This window comes from Vollenhovia emeryi, unplaced genomic scaffold (assembly GCF_000949405.1).
Source record: "Vollenhovia emeryi isolate VEMERY1.0 unplaced genomic scaffold, V.emery_V1.0 DF939122.1, whole genome shotgun sequence".
Classification (NCBI taxonomy): Eukaryota; Metazoa; Arthropoda; class Insecta; order Hymenoptera; family Formicidae; genus Vollenhovia; species Vollenhovia emeryi.
Window position 1 is genome coordinate 2,876,117 of NW_011967244.1, and position 11,987 is coordinate 2,888,103.

At 39.8% G+C, this 11,987-nt stretch overlaps 1 protein-coding gene across 1 annotated transcript in view; it reads left to right on the plus strand.

The window, feature by feature from the left end:
* Nucleotides 1–5,740: 5,740 nt before the first annotated feature.
* LOC105570105 (collagen alpha-1(I) chain-like) overlaps nt 5,741–11,987 on the plus strand; it is a 9,301-nt gene continuing 3,054 nt past the window's right edge. The window contains exons 1-4 of the mRNA XM_012027070.1: nt 5,741–5,911; nt 6,893–6,954; nt 10,209–10,237; nt 10,972–11,977. Of these exons, the coding sequence (XP_011882460.1) occupies nt 6,930–6,954; nt 10,209–10,237; nt 10,972–11,977 (1,060 nt within the window). The 5' untranslated portion in view covers nt 5,741–5,911; nt 6,893–6,929. The remainder of the gene's footprint in view (nt 5,912–6,892; nt 6,955–10,208; nt 10,238–10,971; nt 11,978–11,987) is intronic.

Genomic DNA, 11,987 nt, shown 5'->3' on the forward strand with positions numbered 1-11,987 from the left:
CTGTACCTCAGTTAACAGACTTAGAATCGTGTCTCGCTAAAGCATGCACATTTATTTTATGTGTCATACATAATTATATTTAAAAGTAATTGCAATTGATTGGTGAAAATTTAATTACGAAGATTGACCTCATTTGTTTACTTGTTGTTTTAATTACGAATCATCGAAAATGCCCAGATATTTTATAGAACAAACCGTTGCAAATAGATTATTTAGAACAAAGAGGAATTGCTATTTCTTATATAAAAAAAGAAATTGTTAGTTGCCGAATATAACATGTACAAAAGAGAAATACAAAAATAAGATCCGAAAGTTTGTGGCAGCAGGCAACTCTAAAATTTCATTAAAAAAACTAACGAGCTAAGAAAATTAATATTGAACGCTGAGCTCCCCGTCTTAGATTTCTCTCTGTTCGGCCAAATGGATTTCTCCAACGCGAGCAATCTATCTAATTCCCTCGTACTTTTGTAGCCGAGCTACATTCAAACAACTTCGGCTTATAATATCACGATTTATGGACGATGGAAGGGCTCTCGTCATCGATAAACGTGCGATGAATAAGCGATGGCGCAAACGCAGACGCGGCTGGTGTTTCTCTACGTCGTCTTTGATATTTCCCGGATTCTGAGAAAAAGGGGTAAACGCTGAGAGAGATCCGCGAGGGGGGGCGTTTAGATCTTCTGAATCTACATCTGTCCACTGCATCGTGTCGGCCGAGCGCCGATTCCACCGTCACGACCATTCGCGCGAAGGTCAGTCATGATTCGCGAGGATGGGCGCGCGTCTCCTGCCTTAATATTCTCACGGATCGCGATCTGAATGCTCCTATTCATAGCTCTTGAACAGATGTAGACATAGAGCGGACGTGTGTCTATTATGACACGCCGATTGCGCGAAGTACCTGTACTAATACTCGTACAAGTGTCAATACGCGAGCGATGCTGAAGAACATCAATCAAAAGGACTTTAACGGCCTTGATTAAAAAATAAATGAAATAAATTCCTTGTCCCTACGCCGGGAAACTGTGCACCAAGTGCTCGTTACACGATCGGAAAGTAGTTTGAAAATTTTCTCGTTAGAGAAAAGCGAGATACGCAAAGGATATTTGCACTACGCGTACAAGAGAACTTATAATAGCAGCTAACTTTTTTAACGTACACCCGCTAAAGATGGTTCTTATTTGCGCAAACTGTGTGAAGCAATATCAGCTTCTAAAGTTGTGAAATGTAAAATAAGCTAACAATAGCTAGGGGCCTCATTGAAATAGTCTTCATTATTACTATGGAAATGTCGCTTTTTTTATTTATGGCTCGTGATACTTAGCTAACGTAAAATATTGTATTTCGGAAATTTAACTCTTCTCTTTCACTTAGTTACGGGAGAAAAGGATGGCAAAGGTAAATTGCTTATTTAAAATAATAATACTGTAAAATGTATCTACACAATGCGTAATAAGACAAGCGCTGTTTCCTTAATGCTCCGGATCTACGTACCTTGTGGAAAATAAGGATCTTCACTTTTTTTTTACTTCTCTAACGCTTTAGCCTTCCATGTAGTAAAAGTTATTCGTATGAGAGTTGACCGATTATCACATACTTCAATTATCTCAATCCTCTTCCTTGTTGTTATTACAAAGTTCAATCAACAGCTAATTATTACTTCACACAATTATCCAGCAAACGTCGTCAGATAAATGATGAACCGATGTAAAGAAATTGTAAAAAGAATAGAGCGCGCCCAAGATGACAAGGACGACTTGTCTTTCTTCCCGAGTGATCTGTCACTGATGTAATGCAATTGTTGTAGGGAGAGACGATCGCTGACAATTCGATCCTCCCCGCTTCGTTTGCCCTGATTTTCATAAAGTTTAGGCAACTTATTCGCAACACGAATATATTCAAATGCACCATCGAACTTTTCTCACGATTATGTTGTAATCGTAATTCTTACGAGCATTAGTGTGATCGAGTTGTTGCAGTACATCACTTCGAGATGATGTAACGCAGATCATTACCCTGTTTTTTCTTTTATTAACAGAAATTATTTGTCGATGAGACAAAATGACTTAACCGTTTCTTCTCACTTGGGAGATCCCGGATCGTGAGACAATTGTCGATGTTATATATAATACAATAAGTGGATTCCGGGCATGTTTTGCGAGGGAACCAAGCGCGGAAAGCGCGATTAAAGTCTTGCGCTCGTGAGAACAAATTTGATGTAATTATCGCGGAAGCATCGCGCCGCCTTGGAGGAACGTTATATGGAAATTGTACTAATCGTACTTATATATAGATTTTTCGCCCCCCGCATGTGCAATACCACTTCAAAATAGATCAAGCTTGACAATTTTGAAATTGTATTGTATATATTGTTGATTCTTACATGTCATTAGTAATTAATGCAAGCTGAAGATGAGTATTCAAAATAATGTCCGGCTGAAAAAGATTTCTTGATATTTAGAAATGTTTTAGGAATCTTTCTCTTGTTTCAGTTCTAAAATTAGAACGCGCACACTTTGAAATGCTGCAGATTGTAAACATATTATTGTCATAGCCGCTTCATTCGTGGAAATAATTTGAAAAATTTCATAATTAAATTTCATATATTCATACGTTCATCGCAACGTGAGAACTTATTCGTCATAGTGACGAGTGACGAATGCATTGGATACTGCTATTATAATCGTAATCAGTTTTTTCCTTCCATAATGTTATGTCCATGTTTATTCTAATTGCCACGGGATGGATAAAGAATTCTTAAAGTATTCATAAAATAGATGAATTCTAATACAGCCAATCGTTAGACTTCATTAACGATTAGTTCTAGAGGAATGGATGATTTTGCAATGCGTAAACGATTATCGCAATCGTATTAAATCGCTGATGGATTTCAGCAGAAACGCTAATACGATTATAGTCGGAACCTTTCTACACTGGATGCTAGGATCACATTGATGGATATCGCAAGCTTTACCGGCTGACCGTCTTATGAAAATGAGTGTAATGCTGCCCGCAATTTTTTTCTCGAGTTTAAAATTTATCTCTTCAAAACGTTTTCCAAAACAGGGCGGTTCTTGCTGGGCAGATTTTTATTATTTAGAATCTCGTGGTGATTGGAAGCAGAATTACTATTGAATATGTATAAGTTAATTTATAAATCTCCAAGTTACAAATCTTGTATTGAGAATCTCTAGAGCTAGTGAAATGCAATGTTTATTGCGACTAAACTGGTTTTCGCATGGTATATAGTTAGGATACCGAGGGATGGAAAAGAGCGAGGAGATAATCGCCTTAGGGGTTCACGTCTAGTACCCTCGAGGTTTTGCAAACTGAAATCTCGTCCGTCCGTACGATAACTTAGCAAATAGTTGCCATCCTCGCCCCGGGACTCGTCGCGATCGACTCTAATTGCCGCTGACTTTGTGCCAACGTCGCGAAGGTGGATGACATCATGCGCGCGGATTTAGGCCTTATTAAGCGGAAATCGTGCGTATAGAAATTATTACGCAGTATCGCGACACGTTGTGCGAGGCGAGAAGAGTCGATATCGGCGCCTGCTTTTGTCCCATCGACATAAGTTACGCGCCGACTGCCTTTATAGTTTATACCGCCCACGCAATGCAATAACTCGCGCTTTGCGGTGAAAGCACCGTAGAGGAGAACGTGCGAAGACACGTCGTGTCACTACGTACGTCCGATGATGATTATGCGATGACACAGACCGATTATGAGTCCGAAACGGGGCGCGCGAAGAACGCTGTCAAAGAACGAATGGAATCGCACGTTCTTTGACAGCGACAGAGCGCCGCGTCATCGTAATGGTTTTCATATGTAAAAATTATGCCGCAAGTGAATCATTTAAAAGTTCGTCAAATAGATAATTAGTTGAATTGATTAAACCAGAAAATTTCTTCAAAATAATTTACAAGGCAATTTATTGAATAAAATTGTCAAGTAAAAAGAAAGAAATTGCCTGTCCGGAAAATTGTTCGGAAGAACATTCTTTTAATTTAAAATTTATTTTCTTAGATTTTTGGGGTGACAGAGGAAACTTGGCACACATCATGCACAGGGCATATTATGCACTCCGAACGGAGTGCTCTTGTCATTAAATTGGACTCGCCCCCCTCTGTCAAACGACAAAATCAATACGATCTACCCTTCTAATCATTTCGGATAGTCTCGACATCTCGATTGGAAAACAAAGCGAGAGACTTTACGTTTTAAAAGCATTTATGTGCTCTTCTCTACGTATTGAAGGGTATTATTTTCTCCAGCTTTCCGATATCATGCATTATTTATTAGGAATCTGATCTCGGGCAAAGATTCAGAGCTAGAAACAATAGCACCACAGCTTTACAAACGCGATTGCGCCACAATTATTTGTAGAAAATAGTAATAAAATTTCTTCAAACAATAAAGTCGTTTAAAGAAAAATTACAAATTATATATTTTGTACTATATGTAAAAAGATTATGTATGCACATAATCTTTTACATATATTAATGAAAATAATGAATTATTAAAATTTATGCAATTTTTTCATAGCTTTATCTCTAATAACAAATGTTTCAAGATATTTGAAGATAAATATATATTTTTATATATACATCTATAATCTATGAGACAAAATAGATGTTATTTAATTTTCTTAAGGATTAATTAACTACTCGATTACATGTAAGTAACCGTTTCTTATCATTTTGGTACAAATTTACATACGGATATTTATTAGAAATGAAGAAACAGTTTCATTAATAATTCATTTGTTAGCTCTGTTACTGTCGTAATTTATATTTGTGCTAATGACGTTAGTTCACTACTCGTACTTTAATAAGCAAAGGGTAATCGCGGTAGCAGCGTGAGCCTTTCCTATCTAAATACAAGATCGAGATGCAGAGACAATCTTCGCGATCTTCCTTCTTCAAGACGATCCTCACCGTCGACTAGAGCAGCGCGAAATACGCGGCACTCCGGTAGACGTTACTCTACTTGCAGTATTTCACTTTCACTAACCCCGGCCTCCCACGAGCTGCTCATCTCCGCAAGATCCCCCGTCAGGACCCCCCTCTGGAGAAGGCCTCCTTCGGCCCCGCAGCGGGTCACTTACGTCGTGAGGTCGTTTCATGGATAGCGCACCGCTTATGGATAGTAATGGGCCCGCGCTAGATCCGTTCCCGCTATTTCGGAGATTCAACCTGTCGATATTTACTTTAGGTAATCACGCGGGGTCGAGGAGGTCCAGTTTCCTCTCCTCTCTAGACCGACACTCTTATGTTTAGACGTGGTTCCTGCTTTCTTTAAAAGATGGACTTCTCATATATGTAATATTATATAAAATACATTTTATGTTAAATATTTCATAAATACTTCGCCTGTAAATATTAAAATATACATTATTATCAAAATGTGTAGATTTGTGACACTCCTTCAAAACGATTACTATTACAGTAGGAATTGTCTGAATAAACTGAATAATTAACTGTATTATAATATTATTACAATCTATCATTAATATTGTTATATTGTTACTATGTACTGAATATTATAATTGCAACATAAGTCATACGTATCTCTCAAAATTTGACGGGCGAAAGATGATGCGGAAGCAACGGCCTCGTCTCTCCTACGATTTTCTGAAGTACAGACACCTCGCGCGAAAGGATCCATCCCATCGCTATTCGCGGTTTCGCGTGCTTCCCCACCTTGCATCCCGAGGAACAGAGGAAAAAAGGGGGCTCAATCTGGAGGAGGTCGAAGGATGAGCGCCGGTGCTCATCCCTGGTGGGGGCGTATCAGCACTCGGGGTGCTACCCAAGGATATATATGCCGATGAAGTTACTTCCACCATCAGTCACTGTCTTGACTTACCTCAGCACTGCGGTGTGTTTTGTACGTACGGATCGGTTGGGTGAGTCCACGACACCACTTCATCCCCCTAATGGCACCCACGGTCGCGCTTTTGCCCGCTGCTCGACTCTCCGAGTACTCGCGTCTGTCGCATTCATGATCGGATCCTTTTTTTTTCCGTTCCAACCAGTGTTCGCCCCGAGAGCTGAGTTCGTTATCACATTTTTCCTCTCTAATGCATCTGTGCGCGTATCCCAACGTGGCACCGATAACACGCACGAATGACCCGACGAAGGTCCCGAACTTCCGTGCGCGTTGCTCGGGGATCGAACGAGGAACGAACAGTGTGTTAAAGCAACGCGGTCAGTGATTTCCATTCGAGCGTATCCTGGAGTTCCATTTTCTTTTAAATATATTTAGTACATTAGCCCCCTCGTGTACAGAAATGGGCGATGTAAGTTACAACAATAGCGCAGAGCACGCGCATGTGCTCAACCAAGTATCGATATTCGAAATATTGAGTAAATTTATGATGCGAGGAACATGTAGAACATAAAAATTCGTTCTTTCCGCGTTTTATCCTTGCAAACGCTGTCGCACTAAATTTTTACAAAAATTTAGAATTTTTATAATAATTTCCTACTATATAAAAAAATAGATTTTACATTTTACGACGACATATTAATTGATTCTTTGTCATTTATTGAGCTTAGTATTCCAGCGTTAAAATCAACCACCGCGATGTGAGCAATGTAAATGTATTAAAAATTACTTTCTTATTATAGCAAAAAGGATTTTATGATTTAAAAGCATTTTTAGCAGTAATGTTATTTTAACAGAAATAATATTTCAACGAAATAAATGACATATTTTACAATGAAAAGCAAAGTATGAATATATACGAATAGCAAATAAACTTTATAAATATAATTTTAAGAATTACTGTAAATTATTGCAAAATTTGATGCTTCAATGTTCTTCGTAAACATACATTAACTATGAGATATAAAGAGACCAAGCGATGATTGCATTATCTTTTCAGACTCACCCACTCCTTGAGGGTGCTTGCGCCAGCAAAGATGCGGCTACACTTGCTCTGTATCGGTAAGACAAAACTGATATTGATTCAAGACATTGGGTTCATCGCATGGCTTCATCTCGTGTAATCATCTAATGTAGTAATCGGGTTGTTACGTTGGCATGCCATCGAATAAGCACATGGGAAGAGCTAACAAAAAGCGACGCAAGAAACCACGCGGCAATATCCGTCGGTTTTCCTCTGGAGAAAACAGAAAGATTAGCAGAGATTGCAGTGTCGTGGACAGAGAAAAGAAAGTTCGCAATTTGTGACGTGTCCCAACGTCAAGTATAACCTTCGTCTCGATAATCGAAGGAGATGAAAAGTCTCCAAGCAATTGTTAAGCAATCCTACGCCAACTTTACCTTCCGTTCATCGAATTATCGTACCGTATAAGTTTTCATACGCGCCATTACGAGCCACGCAATCGGTATGGCATTCTTTGACAATGCTCGGCTCTTGTCCGTGTGACGACTGCAAATCGCGGCAGAAAGATATAAAAAGAGAAGGAAATTTTATGAGCATCATCACAGTCGCGAACGTGATAGAATGAAAATTTTCTAATAAATATGTTTTAAACAGATACTTTTATACATTCAATAATAAGAAGAAGAAGAGTCCGATTTTAACGTATTGCATAAACTAGGAATATTTTATTAAATTTTCTTTCCGTATGCGTTATTCGAACTATAAAAACAAATTACAAGTTGTAAACAAGTTGTAGTTGTCATATCAAACAAGCGAAAAAATTTCTGCTAATTAGCGAGTATAAACTGTGTGTGAATTTAAAAAAAATTCTTACTTGTTTAAACGATTATGTGATCGAATAACACATAATGGAATTGAAGCTCTCATAATAAGTACGTCTCTTGTACAACTCAGTTACGATATTACGGTCCAAACGAGTTTTAAATTTCGATGGAACCTTCACGCAAGGTCTGCGGTATTTTTTCGTAACATCCTCTAATTAAAACGAATTAGAGATAAGCCAGTACGCCGTGGGCTGGTATTGTTCCAACGCACTTTTACGTATTACGGGGTCACCCTTTACGCTTACGATCACCCGCACTTAAAATAAAGGTCAAGTGTATGCAGCGTACCGTGTTAGCGCAACTTCTATCGCTTTGCTTCTTACGAATCTTAAAAACGAGCACCGTTCAAGATCGTAAATCTATGAAAAAGGCGAGCGCCCGGCGAGGCAAAGAGAAAACCAAGAATAATTCGGAAGCGCAAGCCAAACTTTTCTAATTTTAAAGTCAAATTATGAAACATGAGCTATTACAATTTTCTCTTGAATTGCAGTAACTCATAAAGATTGAACGAGAATTAATTAAAATATCTAGGTTTTTACGTACCGTGTTATAACATTGATACCAGGTAAATGCGATACTAATTTGGGTAGAGATGTCAGATAAGAAAAATTTGTAATCCGAAGAAATGGCGGTTTAAGCCGTTTCCGCCACGGCTTCCCTTCGGGCAAGTTACGTCAATACTCTGACGATCGTGCAACACTAGTGTACCCACGTAACAGTCAAAGATCCTCTCGAACGATGCATCGAGTACCGTGCTCGGATTATCTTCGTAGATCACGCGAGGTTCGCCACATCTTGATCTCCGCCCCATTGTTTCGAGGTAACCAAAACCGAGGCTATCAACCGACAAGAAGATGTACGAATAATGGTACTGCGATATTGTTGCTTGAAATAGCCTTTTGGCCAAATTATGCGTGGTGTGGAAATAAATGACGAATGGAGAATGGAGAAGAAAGATCTCCTGCAAAATTGTTAATAGTACATTTTAATATGGAAAAAAAGTCTGCATGCTCGCGAGAATTAACTATTCAAACAGTCTCTTGTGCTTTTAGTCGTATTTAATAATTCAGTTGTATCGCCCAATGAAACCGGAAATTACCGGAGAGAAAGCGTCGCTGTAAAATCTACCAGTTATATTTTCTATGCATAATTGATTTCAAAATGAAATTTTACTAGCGATTGAATGAAAACTTAATACAAAATTTATGATTTACTGTCTAGAGACATTAGATAATTTTTTCACTTTAATTAACAGTTACTTCTATAAGTGCAAAGTTTTATTCTATTTTATATTGAATATGATAAAATATATGAAGCTAATTTAAATCACGATCGATAAATTATTGAGTACAACATTCATATGTAGCGTGATAAAAAGTAGTTTTCTAGATTACCCATGACAACGCTCTTATCTGAGCCGCAGAGTCATGTCAATCGTACTTGCTCAGTTACATCTATTAGTCTACGTCAAAGTAAAGTCACCATTAGATTTTAATTTATCAACGTCAACGCCTGGGGGTATCGACGTTCGAAACGTTTGATAATTAGTTATTCATCTAGGACGATATTCATCGCGATAACAGCAAAATCTAATTAAGATTTTTATCATTCTTTTGCCACTTGCGTGTGACAATATTTTCCAAAGATATTTTCAATTATTTCTGTGTGCTCGGCGCTGCTGTGTTGCAAGAAATTAAGCAATATTTTAACAAAGCGTATCTTCTAATTAAGCAAACGAGATCTACTGGAAAAAACAATATTTAAAGATTTTTATTCTGATCGCACACGTTTTCTAATAATTAAAATAGATAACTATTACTTTTGAAAACATTACTCCATAAAGCTTGAGAGAGATCACCATCTGGATCTTCTCGCATGCCCAAGAACCAGAGTTCTGTATCTGCTTAACAAGCAACTTGCGTGATCTGCGGACCGGCATGACGGTGTCATTGCGAAAACGCACACGGGAGTCTTCACAATTCTCGTGTAACACAACACACGCACTCCAGCAGCTCGTTCGTATTGCTTCTCTTTCTCTCTTTCTCTCTTTCTCCTTCTCTCTCATTAGCACGCGCGATCTCCTCTCTTTTGCGTTTATGCCTCTTCATTTTTTTTTTTTTTTGATGCGATTTACGTACTGCCAAGCGTGCGAAGAACCCGTAGCTTCGCTGCGCCTACTCTAAGCGCGCTCGACAATGCTCCTTAATTAATTAGACGGGAAGTTATGTCAGAGATTTTTCAAGACACATTTCTCTTGTGTGAGACTCGCACGCAACCTCTCGTCATCACGACGAATTGCGGTGGTTACTAAAGGCGGCGCCGACGACATAGAGCCGTTAGCACTCGGGATAATTGATGTCATAATAAAAATTCACTTTCTGATGAATTTGTAACGTAAAATAAAGATCGCGCAATTTGCCGAGGTGCGTGACCAAAAATAATCCTAGTCTTGTTTGTATTTGTTCCAGTCTTGCTGGCTGTCACTCGTACAGCTTTGGTAAGTAACTCCTTCAAGCATATATTATGTCATTTGGAAAAGAAACTTATGAGGTAATAGTATCTTTTAATTCGCGACAATTTACAATCGATTTCTTCGATGTAAGCTTAAGCTGTTTTCACTTTCTTCAATCTCCGTTAGAAAAGCGGTATGTTAAAGTCGGTGTAAATCAACGCGATGCAGTCATTTCAATTTTTCGCGATCAACACATTTTACTCCTTCTTTCCCACCTTATGAAACAGCATTTTCAGTTGCGCAAGTTTGAGCACTCTCATATTAATCGGTCGTGACTGTAACTGTTGTAACTTCATAACGATCACAATGATTGAGAGTACGAAGACGCTCCTTTGGGCTTTTCTACCAGCACGATTCTAACGATGTCGGAAATCATAAATCTGATATAATTAATCGTTCAAGGGTATCGTGATCTCAACGGTGCTAAAGTGATACCAAATGTGGCAAACGTATTTAAATCAAATAATACATTGTATAAATTTATTATATTATTAACATTATAATATTAATTATATTAATGTTATTTAAAATAATTATTAATTTCCACGTGTTAAAGACATTAAAAATAAAATTATAAATTAATGTTATACTTAAAATCATGATATACTACGTTATCATTTTTAATTTTTTTGCTTCTTTACGATAAGTTACATATTATATCTTATCGATTCTATTATGGTTTAGTGGACATTCTCCATATATGATAATTAATATTACAGGCTGACGAGGGATATAATTATCCTAGGCCGACAAACCAACTTATACCAGGTACTTCGGGTGGAGGCCCTGGTGGAAAACCAGAATATCCATCTGGTGGTCCAGGTGCACCTGGAGGTGGTCCTGGGGGACCAGGAGGAGTTCCTGGTGGGCCAGGAGTTCCTGGTGGACAAAATGGAAGGCCAGGTGGTTATCCAACAGGACCATCAGGATTTCCGGGTCGTCCAGGCGGTGGTCAACCAGGTGGACAGCAGCCTAGCTTTCCATCGGGTCAAGGACCTTCTGGTGGATATCCTAGTGGACGACCGTCAATTCCCTTTCCGAGCGGTGAACCAACAGGAAGACCAGGACCGGGTCAAGGTGTACCGAGTGGACCAGGTGGACGACCAGAAGGGTTTCCGACAGGACCAAGTGGTGGATATCCTAGTGGCAGACCTGGTCAAGCACCAGGTGGGTTTCCAGGTGGACAAAGACCTTCTGGATACCCAAGCGGTGGGCCCGGTCAAGGGAAACCAGAAGGTCCTGGATATCCTGGCGGTCGGCCTGGTGGACAAGGAGCAAGTGGGGGATATCCCGGCGGACAAACTCCTGGAGGTTATCCCGGTGGAGCACAAAAGCCTAGTGGCCCAGGAAGTGGATATCCTAGTGGAGGGCCAGGAGGTGGCTATCCTGGAGGTACTCAGAGACCTGGCGGTGGTCCAGGTCCTCAAGGGCCAAGCGGATATCCGGGCTCAGGAGGTCCTGGAGGTCAGCAAGGCCCAGGTGGAACGTCTCCCGGTGGCTATCCTGGAACTAGACCGGGAACTCAAAGACCAGGCGGGTACCCGAGTGGACCAGGTCCTCAAGGACCAGAAGGATATCCAAGCGGACCGGGAGCACAAAGACCAGGAGGTTACCCGAGCGGTCCGGGCCCACAAGGACCAGGAGGAGCTCCAGGTGGACCAGGACCGCAAGGGCCAGGAGGATTCCCAGGTGGACCAGGCCCGCAAGGGCCAGGAGGATACCCCGGTGGACCAGG